This window comes from Struthio camelus, chromosome 6 (genome assembly GCF_040807025.1).
Source record: "Struthio camelus isolate bStrCam1 chromosome 6, bStrCam1.hap1, whole genome shotgun sequence".
In the NCBI taxonomy this organism is placed as follows: Eukaryota; Metazoa; Chordata; class Aves; order Struthioniformes; family Struthionidae; genus Struthio; species Struthio camelus.
The window spans coordinates 26,469,706-26,488,314 of record NC_090947.1 but is presented as its reverse complement, the minus strand read 5'-3'; the positions used below and the strand labels follow the sequence as shown (position 1 = coordinate 26,488,314).

At 35.8% G+C, this 18,609-nt stretch overlaps 1 protein-coding gene across 5 annotated transcripts in view; it reads right to left on the bottom strand.

Annotated features, from left to right (window-relative positions):
- The window catches only part of KCNH7 (potassium voltage-gated channel subfamily H member 7), a 241,397-nt gene that overhangs the window by 61,236 nt on the left and 161,552 nt on the right, over window positions 1-18,609 (bottom strand). For all 5 annotated transcript variants that reach the window (XM_009676154.2, XM_009676155.2, XM_009676156.2 and 2 more), the window contains one exon: window positions 15,716-15,930. In XM_009676154.2, coding sequence (XP_009674449.1) covers window positions 15,716-15,930 — 215 coding nt within the window. The remainder of the gene's footprint in view (window positions 1-15,715; window positions 15,931-18,609) is intronic.

Genomic DNA, 18,609 nt, shown 5'->3' with positions numbered 1-18,609 from the left:
TCTTCAGAAAGGTGATTTCCTACGTCAAAGTGTGAATATGAACTGTATATTGAAAATTATGCAGCTCTACTCAATACTAAATAGCCAATCATTTTGTTACCGTTTGTTGCTTTTGCCATAGATAAAATAAAGCTCATACTAACAAGACTAGTTCTCATATAGCACCTTCCATTTTAAGAGAATTTCAGAAAAAGCTAATAAAGCTCAGAGGGCTATGTTGCATAAGAAGCATTTTTATTACATCATATGTACTACTGGAACGTCAAGAACCTAATAATGATCCTACTAGGTCAAGAGATTCATTTAGCTCTGTTTCCTGTCTTAAACTATATCTGAATTATGTTGCTCCTGAGTTCTTCAAAGCAAGCTCTCTCCACTTTCATCTGGACTGTCTTCTTCTCCTGATACTCCTCCCAACTCTCTCTCTTACTGATCTGCTGTCTTCTTCCCTCCCTCTTCCTGCACACCAGTGGGGCCTCACAGAGATGAAAGAAAGAAAAAGGTTTGAGACATAACTACAAATGAAGTGCACCTGCAGTTATAGTCATTGTACACTACAGATGACAAAAATATTGCTGAGGCTGCAATACTGGCTTGAAACTGGCAGTGAAAGGATAAAAAAAAATTATTGACTAGTATATTATCTAATTCTCTGCCTGGTAGCATCCATCTCCATTGGATATTTGGCATGAGTTACTCTCCTCCTTCAGCAATGGTTGCTACTCACAGTGTCTATAAATATACTGCCAAATTACTTGAGAATTTTTAAATAAAACAGCATTTAAAAACATCCCACCCATAAAACATCTCATGTAAAACTATGGAAGACGCTAGCAGTCCACAAATCTAAATATAATGTTAAAATGGTCTGTTTCTAGGAAATGCTGTATGAAATGAAAAATATTATTTTGTCAATATCCTGCTGGACTCAGTCCAATGCTAGGCACAAGGCCCTGACAGTTGAATGGATGATCTTTCACGCATCTTTAAGGCAGGGAAGCTGTATTGAGTCTTGCAACCTGTCAGCTCTTTGTATGCTGAGGGACTCAAATACCTTTATTAGGTTTTGATTTTGAGGAAACTGCAAAATTTCCCACTATAAAACTGTAGTCAAAACCCAAGATGTAAAATTTACACAAAAATGTAAACAAGGTGGTAACAGAATCAAGATAGTTTTATTACAGCCACTATTTTAACCAGTAAAAAATAAGGGAGAGAATTTGGAAAAAACGTTGAATTTTCAGATCTTTCATTCCAAATACAACATTTCCAGTTGAATCAAAAAGCCAAAATCATTCATACTCATTATGTGAGTGTAAGCAAGAGAAGGTGACTACACAAATGAAAAGTAAAGTGTGTTCTGTTTTCTTAAAGAACTCGAGCAAGAGATGACACAGGAACTTTCATACTCTTATCATTTTTTTAGAAGGCTCTCAGATTATTAGTCTAGGTTAATCTCAATTGATTCTAAGTAATTCCAGAAAAAAGGAAATGCTATTTAGATTAAATAATGTTTTCAGCAGTATTTTCTCCTCTACCCATGTCTATTGTTGGGACTAGGAAATTAAGGAAAGTGGTCTCTCCCAAATTAAAGTAAAGCAAAATTACTTTTCTTGTTTGCTCTCAGATGCAGTTCATGGTGCAGAATGAACATTCATTACTCCTGCGACTATTGTCCAAACCTCCTGAGATCTAGAGTACAATCTCTTCCTTTTAATATGTAGTTTTGAGCTCATTTTCTGATCTTTGTTAATAAGGCCAATAGCAGTATTGAACAGAAAAAATCCTAATGCAAATACAGATCCTAAAGCCATTCTACTGCAACAATCAATCCCTTTTATCATGACTGTAGACCTTAAATTCCAAGTGCTGATACAGTTCAAAAATGAAGCAATATTACTTCAGTTCTAAAACAGAGTATGATTTTGCATTGGAGATTTTATTAGATGTGTGATCCTTCAGTTATGAGGAACACTCTTCTTTTGACGTAACCTCTTCTGGCTCTCGTTTCTCCTGTGCATTGGTTTACTGAAGCTACCAAGCTATATCTAGCAAAGATATCTCTTCCCTTTTCTTCTATATTCATAATAATACCATGAGAACCCTACACACTGGACCTTTTAAAGAGATGTCTGCACCTAAAAAGAACTAAAAATAAATATTATGCAAGCATTATGAACAAATGAAAATTAAAACAACATTTGCTCCCTGATGGGAGGCATTACCTAATTCCTCAGAGGATTATTACGGCCTTTCCTGTTTCAGTCATCTTGATGATTGTCTTCCTTGATGCTGACACGAACAACTAATAACATTACATCAGTACTAAAAGAAAGCTGAAGTGCCTTTGATTTAGTGCTCCCTCAAAACAGAGTATTATTAAACCACTTTTACATACCAGCATTAAAACATATTTTTAATTGTTTTTCAAAGGATAGCCATTAAAGAAAATCTTCTTAATCAAAAAATGCTGATGGTGGGGAATGTTAATACTTGTCTTCCAGTTTAATCTTTTGTCTGTATTAATGCTTTAAAATTAGGTAGTATGATATTTTGTATATAGCATCTATATTTACCTTCCTCTGCCAGACAGTTTGAAGTATATCTGTGAGGTGTTATAACCTAGCATTTTAAGGGTCTTCATATTTTTAAAGTTAAGTTTTTGTTAAGGCAAATCTGCTGCTGTGTGAAAATATGCCTTGTCCTTGCCTGTCCTTTGTGTCTCTCATTTGGGACTTCAGATACAAGAGGATATAAACCTTTCTCATTCAAACAATGAGCTCAATATTTCATTGTTTGCAGGGTCAGAAAGAGCACAATAGATTTATTTTCTTTTTTGGACTATGCCCTCATATTCAGCAAGTGTAATTTTAGGTGGGCATTGAAACCACACTTTTGTTACTAGTGGCTGAACTTAAAAAACTGAAAGCTTATCTGAGGGTATTTGAATCATTTTTGTTCCAGAAGTCAAGCTGTTTGAAAATGCCACTAAATAAAGCTTTTTTGAGCTAGCCAAGGACAAGCTTTTTGTGACATTCTCAAGCTTAAACCAAGAAATACTGGAACAAAGAAATGCTAAAAAGGTTTCTGGATATTCAGTAAATTAATATTCTGGAAAAGCTGAAATTAGGGAGGCAATGAGGAAATGTGAAATTTAAGGAAGAAAAAAATGAGTTAGCTTGGAGTGATATGTGTAATCTATCCGATCTGGGGCTAACTCATTCTTATAGTAAATATCTAAGTAATTTCAGTGAAGCAGAAAGTTAATACTGTTTGGTGTTGTGAAAATTTAAGAAAAAGAAAACTTGTAACTGAAATTTAGACATAACACTGCTAATAAAAATCACTAATGTGATATTAGAAATCCAAAAAGAATAGAGTTTGACTTTGATTTAAAAGGTCTTGCGCACCTATGAGTGTAACTCTGCTGCCTTGACTGTTCAAATTACACTGCTTGACTTATTCTCTCTCTGCCTTAGACAGCTTAGTTACAGCTCCTGCCCTGAGATTTTTGGTATGGATTGACAAGGATAGCTGAATAGTTTGCTGCCTCTATATCTGTGCCTTGACTCCTTTTTATTCTCCTGCAGTTTAATGGTTACGAGATGCCTGGAAATATCTGTTCCAAATTTCTTGTTTTTACCTGGCTCTTTGCTGCCCCTGTTGGATGGAGTATTAACTTTCAAATCTTTTGTAGCTTCAACGTCAATAGCATTGCTATAGCAAGGTGCCCTCAAGCTGGAAATGCAAGCTCTTTTAGAAGATGATTTTAAAAAACGATACAAATGTACAGTGCATAACTGTAACAGGGGATACATGTATCAGCCTGAACAGCAGGAAAGCTTTTACTTTATGTTTGCCCTTCTGCATACCATACATTTGTACCTTAGTATTTTTTGAGTTAAAAATGATCGCTCTGTATTTTTTCTCTCCTCTCCTCTCCTCTCCTCTCCTCTTCTCCTCTCCTCTCCTCTCCTCTCCTCTCCTCTCCTCTCCTCTGTTCTATATTTAAGGTTGTCATTAAAACATATTTCATTATACTCATGTGTGGTGTTTAGATTTCCAAGTAACAATATTGTATTATTTCATCCAGCCTAAAACATATGAGGAAGCAGAGAACAAACTTAAGATCTGATTCCAAGCCTGAAGCCCACACGCATATAGTATATGCACCCATCAGCAACATGACTCATCTGCATATAGGCTGACTGCAGATGGGTTGATGCCTTGAAATTACAGCAGCTGTACTGAACGATTACTGGGCTTTCACTAAGAAAATTTCCCACAGGTGACAAAGAACCAGCTGGGCATTACTGGTGTTTGCATTGTATATATGTACTGATATCCATGAACACTGAAATCTCTAGGAATGTAATATTAGATGAAAGAACTCAACCAAAAGGTACTGCAGCACAAAGCAGACAAAGTGGCTGGCTTTATTATCAAAGTAATTTGACCTTTCATGTGAAAGATTTACAAATATTCCTCAAGAAATGTGGTCCAATTAGTCTCCATTTGGCAGGGTAACATCACTCCTCTGTGACGATGAGAATTTTCAGATCCACTGGGATCTGAGAGCACGGGGACATCCTGGGAGTGCTGAGCCTTGTAGGGCTGAGTCCATAAAGCGGCCCACTTTCATGAGACTACCAGAAAATTAAATAAATCTATTCAGATATTTAAATACGTTAGACAAAGTCATCAAATTATCAAGGAATTTTATGTGTACCATGAGATTAAAGACAGAGGATAGAATTTGTTCAGTAAAATTGTGAAGGTGCCATGGAATTAATATTTTTGCGGACATTACTCTTAAATAAAATTGCTTCAGCAAACTTGAATACATGTAATAATTTAGAAAATTCTTTATCTCTAACCTATCATTAGTCTCTCATGAAGACAGAGACTAAAAGAGAGGAAGTATTTTTATAATTCATTTTCCATCCATTATTTTCCATGAAAAAATTAAAAAATTGAGCTTATAGATCGTAAATCTCCGGAGTCTTTTCTTGCCAGTCAGTATGTAATTACTTTCATGCTTGTGGTTAATGCATCATCAGAGCAATGCTTAAAAGCCTATAGGTTTATTGAGTGTGCTTTACTGAATTTTAAATCTTAACAAAGTTATTTGCATATTATAAAAAAAATTAAAAACTATCTATTTTAAGAAAATGTTAGTGTCAGAATATGCATTAAAAGTTGCGTAACCCTTTTCTTTTTGAATTCACCAAGAGATGCCATTCCAGAAGACAGTAAAATACTATCTTTCAGATTGCTAAAGTGTTTGTGAGTTACTCATTGCTCTTCTGGCAACACGACCCTAAGCTGTTTATAAGCATTTATATGTCTGACAACATAACAACACGGGTTACATCTGTAATATGGCCTTAAATTATGGTTGTAATTTTCAGTCACCCAGAAGATAATTTCAATTATTAGTTCATGGCATGTCAATGACACAAAAGTAGATTTTGCGCTTGTTGACGTTATCTCGTCTTCCTCATAACATTTATGAAAAATGTATATTTAATTATTATCCATTTAGACTGACCGGCTAGCTGCCTAATATTTTGATGCAGTTAAAAAGGAGCATAGAAACTCTAAGAGGATATATGAAGTGCATGCAGTAAAGATGAAGCTGCTATGGCGTATGCTTACAATACTTACTGGTGTTTAGGAAAAAGGTAGAAAAGATATTTATGCATACAGTTGTACTTAAATTTAACCTTATGTTTCATGGTAAATAACTGTTCCATAAATAAATAAACAAATTTTGGTTTCTAGAAAATTTGCACCTTGTAATTAGACTCCCTAGCATCTAAAAAGCTGTGAACTTCAATTGAAACTACTCTGGTAGTTAGGGAAAAGCTTCACTCAGAAATGTTTGTCTCATGTCTCCCATTGTTTATGCCCTATCAGCATATGACCACCTGGTTCAGTTAAAGGAGACATCTAATCTTAGTCTTCTGCCTAGGTTCCTGTTTTCACAACACTTGTAGGAATGTTTCCTGTATTACCAAACGTTTTATCAAATTTGGTCAATACCATTTCAACCACAAGGTGTTTGGCAAGGGGAAATGGAGCAGATAACATACATGTGCACGTACAAGAATGATTACACAAATCACATTTCATTAGCAAATAAAAGCATGATGCTGATTTCTAGAGCAACAAGTCCAATTCATGTTGGTTATGCAGATAAAATGGGCATACCTGTAACAGGGAACAGACAATAGTAAACTGAGCAGAGGAACTTGTTCTCCTCACTAGCTGGATCTTGCATTAGACATTATTCAGTTTTTCTGATCTAAAACACATACTTGGGCTTTGGGGAAGTATGGCAAGACATGGTAGGACTCCTAAAATGATTCTCCACTAGTACAGGATCTGTGATACCCTAACAGTAGGGCTGTGTTAGCATGGAACCAGTGGAAAAAAAAAAAACTCCTTGAGAAATTCTCTCTTATCTCTGATATGCTAAACGAAGCTCATGTTCAGGATAGAATAGGACTTTATTTATGAATTTAATCAAGGAAATATGGGAATATTTTTGGTTCTAGAGCTGATCACATGTACAATTGCAGGCATCAAAAGTTCAAACCAGGATAGACGCCTGGTTTGTAAAGTAAGCTCTACTTTTCCAAATGTTACTTGTTTTCTAGCTATATAGACAATATCACACTGTTTAAACTGCAGGATGGGCCATTAACCATTGCAGTTTCCTTAGCTTACTTGGAATTGTAAATGTAAAGAACAAGGAAAATAGCACAATATATCTAGAAATTATGATCCTATACAAAACTTATTTTTCAAGCGTTGTTTGAAAACTTGGAATGAAGCTGTAGTCAGCATGCTATCCTAACAAAATTCATCAAAATAAATTAGCTGGCTTCTAACAAGTCATACAGGATGACCGTAAGCCCCAGGCACTAACTTCTTGTTCACCTCCAAACCCAGCAGCTAATATCATTAAAGACTGTTGCAGCAAAAGGTGTAGTTCTCCTTAGATTATAACGTTCCACTGCTATCCCCCCTACAGACCAGTGAAACTGAACTTCTCTGAATATAATGAAGTGTTATGGATATAGCTATGAGAGTATGCCATACACTAGTTCTTTTATTTCAAAAGAGAGCAGGTTTCTTCATTATTAATAGAATTCATTTAGAAAGTGGAACACATTCAGAGAAGATGGATACTTAGATTAAAACAAAATGCGAAGCTGTGACATGAACAATTTACTGTTCTAATAACTATTCCTCATTTATTATTAGTGGTATTCTGAACAGGCTATGTCTGCAGTTGAACACATCTGCTTGTATAGACATATGAGCAAGTTTCCAATACATTAAATAAAAAAAGTAGTTACCACAATTTTCATATTTAAAAAGATGCTGCCTTAGTGTAAAATTGGCAATTCTTTCAATTAGACTTGAAAATACATCTGAAATATCTTAAAGATAATTCCACTATGTGTCAGAGTGAGTGATTTATTCAGCCACCAAAGGAAAAAAAACTTATCTAAATCCAATACGAGGTTACCCTGGTATCAGACAAAGAAACTCTGGGAGTTCTGTATGTACTATTAATATCAACTGAATATTTATGTAATTTATGCTCTTTATTTCATATAGATTTGTATTTTGTAGTTCAATTCTACAAATAGAAATGCAGATGGTCTGAAAGTAGCTACCTTTAGTAAATATTTTCTGGAAATTTTTGTTGTATCCTGCTCATTAATTTCATTCTCAGTATCACCTAAACCATCCATAAAGCTCAATAAATGCTTTGTAACTACATGTTAGACCATTAATTAGCATGCTTTTTCATGAACATAATATTTGGGATTCAATGACCCTTTGCTTTTTGATTCATACAGGTGGTTCCTGATTTTTCCCCTGCTGTGCTTTTATTGATATTTCAATATAATTTTAGAGTGTTCCCCCTCCTCCTTCCTTTCTTTTGAAAAGCATTATCTCTGAACTGGAATTCTGGGTCCGCACTCCTCTACTGACCCTACTACCAGTTATAAGCTGAAAGCATTATCCAATTTCTGACACATTACAGATAACAGATAAGAAGAATGACCTCATTTGGCTTCTTAATTTTGAGGGCATTCAGAATTTATCAAATAACGTGCTGTGCTGACCAAGTTTAATGGTCTCCACTTTTTCTTACTTTTTCTGATCCTAGGAAAAAAAAATCCAAACCCTAACAAACCCCAAACAGGAAATATTTTTTTCAGCTGGTAACACATCAACACTAACAAACCCACATGCTTTTCTCCCACCCCCTGCCCAAGCCAGAAGAAGAATAGCCTTGTTGCTGTCGCTCCTTTATATGCCTAAGCCCAAGTGGTTCCTAAATGGTAGTAGATGATAACTTCTACAGTTATCACCAGTTATATCGTCTTCTTTCCATCTGTAAGTTGCTGGAACATTTTGCTTTCACGTTTAGCTTATTTATAAATTTTTCTCCCCAGAAGTACATGGGAACTTAACTATTTTCTTTAAAAAGTTATCTTTTAAATTATCTACTAGTTTTTTGGATTTTGTATTAGCTTGTATTACACTAATAGGGAAACTCAAGTTACTCGCAGGAAATTATATTAAATAGTCAGCTGAACATACTTGCATTTATTGTCTGAGAAAAGTAACTCCTAATAGGAGTGAACAGGTGATATCAGGTAAGTGCTAAATATTGTCTGCTCAGGTTATGGTGTTCGGTGGCTAGATCTAGCATTGGTACTACAATGCTTACATTTGAGGTGCTTAGGTAGCACTAGAATACAGTTCCGAATCCAGACGTCCTAACTTTAAGAGTTAGGGCGCTTGGACAGTGGAGGAGGGAATCCTGAGTCCATGTTTTGTTTTTTTTCTACAGATGGTCATTCATGTAGGATAAGTAACAGGCAAAATACTCTAGGACTACAACCTGGTACTTCCTCCTTTTGTGTGAGTACTCTAAACATTAGCTACATTACCAGCATCACTTCTAAAATGCCAGCTCTTTCTGGCCCATGTGAGCCACAGCTTTGTGTCCTCTTCCCTCCTCCTTTCTCCGCACAAGTTTCTAACGCTATCTATTGCTGGGTGACTTTCTCCTGGAAAATATTTGCTTACGCTGATCTAAACATGGAACCTGTTTCCTGAGCTAACATGGCAACTCCCTGACTCTCATCTAACTTTGAAGTTAGTGCTGTTTTGAGTGGGAGGCTGGGCTAGAAGACCTCTAGTCCATTCAATGTTAGCATCACAGAACAGCCCAGTGAGCATTTGGTTCGAGTCAGTAACAACAAAGAGATCATATGAGAATTAATTAATTGAAATTTCATAGAGGATACTAGATACTCAGCAAGACCAGACTATCCATTTATCAGAAGAACAGATCTTGGGGGAAGGACGTGGACTGATTGAAGATGCAACCAGGTTACATGCTTTGAAGCAGCCTGACTTTCCAGCTGCTCCATTTCCACCATATGTTGTGAAATTGTCTCAAAACATTGCAGCAGTTCAGATGTCTTAGATTATTCAGCTGTCACAAGGAGAAGAGGTGCTACTGGAAACAATCACCTTCAGAGAATATTTTATCATTCACAATTGCTCTGAATCCATAACTAGATCAGCCATTTTGTTACTTTATGCAACAGCAAATAATTCAAATGAAAATGCTTTATTTTTCTGAAATCGATCAAAACCAATGGGCCTTATTTTCTACTTCCATGCACTTTGTATAGCTGCTTGCTTTAGTGTAAAGGAGACTGCTCTTCAGGCTTGGCAACATCTTTGCACAGGTGTAAATGACTACATTGAGACTGGGGTATTTTTATTGCTTTTTTTCCATTAGCATGACATTTTTTACCTTTCTTCTTATCACACACAGATGTGTTACACCTTCTAAATGACATTGTAATTACACAGATTTATACTATTTCTATAATTACATGTATAGTAATTATGAAGCATCATTATATAATGACAATAGAAGATAAATTTTTTTTGCATAAGGTTGCTAAGTATGATTGTGTACAAAGGGAAACGTCCGGTGTAAGCCATGTGAACTGATCATTGCAAATAGGAACAGCGAATGATAGAAACAAGAACATTCTCGTGCAAGCAGAAACAAATAAATTGCCATTCCATACAGTAACGAGTGAAATGCTGGCTCTGCTTACCCCCAATTTTATCATCCTATGTATATCTTTCTATGTAATTGGAAGATGTATCAAAATTGTGTTTCCCCTTAAGTCAGGATTTTCTGGTTTATGTTAGATCATGTTCCAAAATGAACAGCCTTGAAATGTTATTTGTGTGTGTGTTATCGTAAGGGGTTGTAAACGGTGCAGCGTGTCAGCTGAATCAGAGTGCTGAAAATGCATAGCTCAATAATTTGCTTTATTTTTAGGTCTTGTATTCCCCCTCTCCCTCCCAGATGCTGCTGAACAGTCTTCTTTTAGCCTGAAAACCTGAAGGTCAGTTTGAAGTCATGATCATATAATGGTTCTATTTATATCAACAGCTGAGACTGGCCTTGGGGGATATTTCTACTTATTTCTTAATCTTCTGGGACTGACAGAACAGAGTCTGGCCAAATTACAAAAACATGCCATGAAACTGCAAGATCTATCACTTCATACATGACCTACTGTACATTCACAGTTTGACTTTTAGAAGAGCTGTGGATGTTCAGCATGTCTGGAAAACAGATCACAATCTTCCAATCAACCATATATCCAGAACATACTATCATTTAATCAACCATGTACCAGTTAGGAGATATATATATATATGTATATGTATATATGTGCGTGTGTGTGTGTATGTATATGTATATATATGTGTATGTGTATATATGTGTATATATATGTATGTATATATCCTATTTCCTACAGGTAGGTGGATGGTGAAACTGTTTTGAAAAGTATTATTTACTAAAGGTTTAAAGGTCACAGAGTTTTGCCCTCCTGTAAGTCAGCTATTGTGGCAGATCATAAACAACGGATATATATTGGGCCCTCTAACCACCACCTTTGAATAGACAGACGAACTTCAAGGTGACCAACAATCTCTGAGCATTAATGAGGGACCACAGACTGGTTTTGCTAAAGGAAGACCAGGGATTAGCAATTTACATGGTTATTAACTGGGTTAGTCATGGTTTACTATGAGTGACAGTCTACAGGTATAAAGCAATTACCTATTCTCTTTGAACATAACCAAAGATACAAACTACTATAATCTTCACACAGCTCTTATTCTGTTCACAATAAATTTCACAGCTTTGGAGCTATACATTAGTATGAACTGGATGCGTAATAAAACAAGATTCAAAATAATGTACAAAACTGCTTACTGTTGAGCCTCTACAGGCCATAATTCTAAGGTTGGAAGCCCCCTTTATAAACTCATCAGAAATGTTAAGGGATAGAAGTCAAATTTTTGCCCTGCTGCTTTTTTCAATGAAAATCTTCTTTTTGTGCCTCTGGGAAAACTTGTTTCTTTCTAACAGCCAGTGCCAAGGCCCCATCTGAACCTGTCAGTGCAAAAAGTGCAGAAATTGGACTGCTCCCCTGAACAAATTTTCATAAAGATGATATGGAAAAAAAACTGAGACGTTTCTACAAGAGAGTCTATTTTAGCACTTTCGGAAATTATAATCCAAAAGTTTAAAAACTAAAACCTTATAGTAAAGCAGAACAGGAATGCAACTTTAATTTTAGGGACAAATGTCTATGTTGGGATGTGACAATGCTAATTTTTCAGAAAGGGCTATCTGGCAAATTACTGGCTATTCAACCCAGCAAATATCAATGTTTTGCAGACAGAGGCATTCAACAGAAGCTACGGTCAGGACATGCTACTCTGCATTCAATGGGGAATTCATTTATTTGTATTACTTAAAAGATAGATAACATGCTGATAATTTCTTTTTTTTGAATTTCTACTGTGAAATCTCATTTTTTCCACCTAGATTTCAAAGTTCATGATTTTTCTTCAAACTGTTAAAACATCTTCTCTTCCTTCTGAAATTCTTTTCTAAATGTTTATTTTCCTATCCGCTCCCAATTTATTCTACTAAGATCTTGCTTGCTAAAACATCTCTCTCTGCTCCAAATGCTTTCTGAAAGTGTATCTTGTCCTCTAAACAGAGTGGCCATGACTCCTCTATTTATTTGTAACTTCAGTCTGTAAACTCTGTTAGGTAAAATTTGCTTTCTATGCTATATATTTTAGTTACAAAATACTGTTTGCTCTTCTTTTTCTCATCTCCCCAGTCCTGCTTTTCATTTGTTTACTGCTTACCTAGTGTTTTTTTTTTCTGTTGTACTAGTTTTCTTCCTTGTTTGTATTACACTGCAGGTCTCCTTTTACTATTTTTGCCATCTTGCTGTCCTTTAAAAATAAGTTAATATTTTATTTCACACAATTCACTATATTCTTCTACCTTGTGGGGGTAGTTATGTGTCATCCTGTGCTTTTCTCACTATCTTAACTACCTGAATATCCTCTCCAGCTTGTGGACATGATAGAAGTCATGCAATTGTTAACTCTGTCTTGCCTAGATATTTCTGGAAAGAATTCATTCTTATAGTCTATGATGCTGATACTTGCTTTGTTATTTACTACTCAGAGAGAATCCAGAGTGTACTGATTCAACTCTGAGGATCAGTGATACCTTAGCGTGGTGCACACCAGAGCCATATCTCTGGATTTTAAGTTACAGACAGTGAGAGGCGCCACAGTAATGGAAATGGCAGGCTAGAGCAGCAGGAAGTAATTTCTCAGCAAAGCTGAGGAAAGGACAGATGCAGAGTGAAGATCACAAAGAAAGGAAGGAATAGATGATTGAATGATGCTATATGTGACTGGAAGTGGCCTTCCATGTCGTCAAGTCCTGCAATCCCAGGAAAGTACATCGTGGTATCTACCCTTTTAATACATTTCTCGGGCTCTGTCTAAAGGCATTTGGGATTCCTGCCCTAACTACTTTCATTGGAAGACTGTTTCAGGATGTCGCTATTCTGATTGAAAGTAACCTTTAAATGTATTATGGCCATTGTATACTCGTTTGCTCTTTTACTGATATTGTCCTGTAGCTTAATTAGGTCATATTCCCCTCTGTACGTTTCTGATGCCTTCTCACCCAGACATACATATCCGAGGATTGTGTCAGCATAAGCATATTCTAGTTATCCATTCTAATTTCAACACCGTATTCAGACCTTCCAAAAACACCTCTCCACTACTTTAGAGCTTCTGTGAATACTGAACGGAAGGGGGCTTGTGACAAGTTTTCCTAAGAGATTTAGATTCTAGAGACGCAGATAGACATCCAGTGGAACCTTCAAAGTGCCAGCTCACATAAAACATATTGCAGTCACTGGAAATTAGAAAAATAAATGGGATAAAAACTTCTAGCCACTTTCATCTTCTAAATGTTTATATCTCATCTAATTCACAAATAACTAGCTAACTAGATCTTTGACAGATACATATAGGTATAGTAGACTTCATCTATATTTATTTACACCAACTAGGAATTTCTCCTTGTACCTAATCCTACAGTGTAGGCTGCAGTGACAAGTGAAAACATTGATAATTGAAAACAGAAGGGGATAAAGAGACACTTTGGGTAATTCTTTCTCATTATGATGAAAGATATATTATCCAAGTTTGCTACATGGATTGTCCTCTGCATGTTGGTTGAGATAGTTCTAGAAAAAGACATAAACCAAGGTCAAATTAAATTGGAAGTATTTTAAGAAATGTAAAGATTTTATCGAGCTTTTCAAATTTAATTTTAAATTTAGTTAGCATTAAGGTTTCTGGAAGGTTCAGCTGATCTGAACCATTTCTGTTGGGCCTTTCATAATATCTAAGTTGTTTGGGAATAAATGTAGATTATTCTTTTCGACTGTAACATAGTCATTAGTAGATAGGAACTGGGCACTTTGGCGCTAACTGGCCCATTAGAATTTTGAAAAACCAATCAAGCTTGACTTATGCTTATATAAGTTATAAAAATTAGTCTTTTTAATATTACTTGACTTTTTGCCATATTATCTGTGGAAAGGATTTCTATGTATAACTGCTCTGAATAATTTAAAATATATCAAAATGGATCCAGAAGAGATTAAATCTTTCACAGCTGACCAGGGAAGAAAGTACAATGATTGCAGATTCAACTTAGCTATCAAAGACAAAATATATGAAAGATAAAAATCCAATTACTTTTTAGGCACTAACTGATCTCAGGATAGAACTGATACAACTTTTATCTCCATTTCTCTAGGAGGGTGTACAGAGGGCCATTGCTTTATATATCTATCAAAAGGAGCTGGAGCGTGGAAACTATCTGGCATAGCTGCAATGTTGAGAAGCTGCAACCTGGTCTACAGAAGGCAGGTCAGCAGTAAGTGAAAACCTATTCTTAGCAAGATTTTTCTTGGAATCTCTGTCTGCATCCTAATACAAAGCATTTCTCACCTCCTTCAGTCTGTCAGTGGATAGACATTTAGGGGCTAACCCTCTGCTTACTGAGACTATAAAAGTTCTTTGGAACAGAGACTGCTATTTCTTAAAAAACCCCCAAAACCCAGCATGTTGCATTCTGGTAGCCTGGCCTTGCTAATACCCATATGTCATTACAACACAACCGCAAGGTTGATAATGAATTCAGCTGAAAACCTCTATTGCCTTCAGTGGGCACTAGATCTGTTTTAGGCTGAAGAAAGATGCTAATTGGCATTCTTTTACTTGGTCCTCTAGCTGTTTGCCCTGAGCTAGAGATTACTATTTACCTCATTCTACTGGCAAAGGGATTTGTGGAAGTGTTCCTTAAATTGCCTCAGGCAAAATCATCTTCCAGAGGTGTAGTGACAGGATGTTTTGGAAAATAACATCTTCAACCACTTGTTGAATTATGAAGAGGATGTCTGTCTATGGTTTTCAGCAACTTGCTTAAAACCTTTTAGGATCAGGCCTCTAAAAACTCAGTTGAAATTTTGGCATACAATCATATATACAACCCTTCAGTCGTTCACCTAGCTACTATACTACTCTGAAGACATAAACAGCAGGATACATTATTTGTACTTTAAAATTCCCAGCCTACTTAGAATCAAACCTTTATGTGTGTTCAGAATTACTTCAGGCTTGATGAAGCTGATGAGGTTTGATGAAGCTTACTGCTTAGCTCGCACTTAAACTGATTTGGATCTTTCATTTGTATCCTCAGAGGGCACTATAATTATCACGCCCATACCATTGGCTTGATCACCTGTCATATGTATTGTTCCTTGCACTAACCAGCAATTCACAAAACTAAGAAAAGGAAAAAACAAATGAAATTTTGTACACAATAAATAATACTTATGACTGACAGTAATCACAGAAGTTAATGGACTAATACTGGGCACTTGGTGCATCCTACAGCTTTTCCTCATTGCAAAGTACATTACTAAAAAGTTTTAACTGCTTACTTCTCTTTGGAAAGTAATACATATTTTAGCAGAACTTAAGAAGTATCATCTAACATTGTAAACCACTTCATGTACAATTGAACTGCAGGTAAAGTAAATAACAGCTCAAACTCTAATAACTCAAATTGTCCTGGAAATATCCAAATCATTCATGAAAAAGGTAACAATCTATTGTATACATTGATGAACAGGTTCATAATACTAAAAAGTAACACAGATAATATATATTACCTTACCTGGGTAACCTTCTCTGTTACATTGTGCGTTCGGTCTTTCACCTTAGGTGCAATAATTGTTTTTTCTGAAGAAGGAGGAGATGAAGATTTTTTTTCACTTTTGATATCAGAAAAGTTCAAGGTGAGTTGAGGAATTTTGTTGATTGTACTGTATTTGTTGAGATTTGAATCCGATGTGGATCCCAACAGACTTGACTTGATATGATTAAAAGGGCCTAAAAAATTGGAATGCATATTTAGTATTTGACAAATGCAGAGAAATAAGTTATCATTAATGTTTCAGTGAGATATGTTAGAAAGACAGTTAAAATTATTTTTCACTATACTATTTGTTAATAGTAAAAATTATCTAGATTTTAAAAATAACTCTACTGCTAATGAGAATCAAATTTACTATGGGATGTAAATATGAAATTTCCTTTACATGAAGCAATATTCTTTATGAAGTCATAAGATTGCAAAGTCCATAATGCATCCATCCTTAATTGGTTTCACAAACCCACGTATATGCTGTCATTATTTTGGGTAAGTAGAAATACTATACTCTCATTTTGTTTACAAAAGCAGAAGTAGGACACAATATTATATCAGAATGTCTGGCCTGTCCCATTGCAGAGTAAAAGGCTCTATTATCATATCTGCACTATTGCTTATGTTGATAGGATACCTAATTCAAAAAATGGCTTTTGGTAAATTCAAAAATTGAGTCAAGTCCATTTTGTAATTATCCTTCCCCATTGACACATAGTAAGTAATTCCATATTTAATCAATGTAAATATTAAACTGTGTTTAACATCCTCCTAAAAGCCAAGCACATTTAATTCTGAAGTATCACAAATTCACAAAATGTGTTGCTTTAATTGTCATTATCAACAAAATACTGAAAACAAGAGGAACACTTGTATGTAGAATATCAGTGGAATATTTAATACATACTTAAGCACGTTGTCTTACTTTAATGAGCCATGATAGATAAACAATACAGAGTTCACATACTTCATGAGGTACATATCCATTATAAATTACTCTTTTCAATATTGTCCAGAGTTATTTGTACCGTCATTATAAAGTTGGCCCAGAAACCCTCCAAAAATTCACAGGAAGGAATAGTTCCTTTTGAGAATAATACTGTAAAAGAGAACTGTAAAGATGTTTAGACTGCAAGATCTAGATCCAGTAATGGATTTAGGACACATTCCTGGTCTTGCAGGTGTAGCATTCTGTCTAAATTGTGGGATCTAAGGGTATTTCTCAGATCCACATGAGAACCTTGGTGCATCCTAATTCTGTTATGGGCAGGAATGTGATGTTTTTCCTCTGCCCTCTATTTTTTTTTCCTAGGAGGGAAAAAAGAACTGTCCTTATGGTTCAGAAGCAGCCAACGGACAGCATTAGGCTTAGGGTAAGTTTCAGAGTTGTCAGGGGAACACCTGGATTCTATCTGCAATGTGTGAATGAGTGAAATACAAAGCAGCAGCCTGGAGCTAGCAGCCTGGGAATGTTGACTAGCGAGTGAGTCAGTGCTGAATTCTACAACTTGACCTCCAGGGACTTTTTTGGATTCAGTGTCCAGAGCTATCTGTGCAGGTCAGTACCTAGATTTTTATCTTTTCACAACCAAGAAGGACTCAAAATTTGTCTTTGTAAAATGCTGTAACTGAGGGCTGGGTCTCTCTTGCATAAGTCTGAGAATACTTATTGAGGAAGCAGGCTTTTCATTTCTTTTTGTAGCTTATCAGAATTCATATATATGCTTTCCACCTTCTGAATTCACACTAATTAGAGGTTAATTTGGGCTGGAGAAAAAAACCTTCCACTAATTCATTTCAAATTGACCACTGTGCAGAAAGAAATTCAAGATCACAAGGGAGGGCATGATCCTGTAGAACAGGAGTTAGGGTGTTGCCTTGGGAAAGACCACTTCAATGGTTCTGCTCTCAGGACTCTTACTGTATTTATCCAATGATCATTTGATATAAGATTTAAAAAAAATTGTTTGCAAATGCATTACCATCAGACTACAAAATGAGGCTTTGTCTTCCTTCTAAGGCTAACCAATCTAGACCATACTTTGTAGAACAGCTTCACTACAAAAAGGGAGAAAGCAAATACCCTTCTCCCATGTGGAATGCTTAAAAGCCTGCTACAGAGAGGACACTATCAAGGAATGAGGGATATTGTGCTTGAACACCTATTGGCCCAACTAGGGCCTGAACCATCTTTCCTGTTATTTACATGAGTAATCTATTAAAAGGTGTTCTTTAAAAGAAAGTGAGAGTCACATTTACAATTATTAAGGTAAGTGATCTGGCTGGTTTGTGCTAGGTGTGGTCAGAGTGCATTTTTTTCAGCTATATTTCCCTGCACAGTTGTAGCAATTCAGTTTTTGGATATTGAGGTGGCTTACATATGATTGGGGTATCAAGTTGGAGTTGTTTCTCAGATGAATGAGATCCTTGATACCTAGGGAACTCTGAGGTAAGAGAGCTCTAAGGGAGCTTAGGCAAATGCATGATTAGATGGAATTAGTAACGTTAGCTATAGATGCTGAGATTGCACTGAAATCTTGTTTTCTGGGATTTAAGTCTTTTACCGGTTCTATTCTTAAGCGAACTAACTCTCTGTAAGTAATGGATTTATTATAGGGAGTCCTTCCCTGCCAAATATTCATGTCCTAGCATGTGGTACTGGATTTAAGGTAATTGCACACGAGAATAAATCTTTCTTTTTTCCTGCCGTCTTTTGCTTAAAAAAATGATGAAAGGCATCTATGTATCTCATTGATAATGATAATTCATTAAAAGACATTACTAGCTTAAGTACAGCCCAGGCTAACAGCTTTTGAGCTGCTACTTGACAACTAGTGGACTTTTCCTATATCCTCATAACAGGA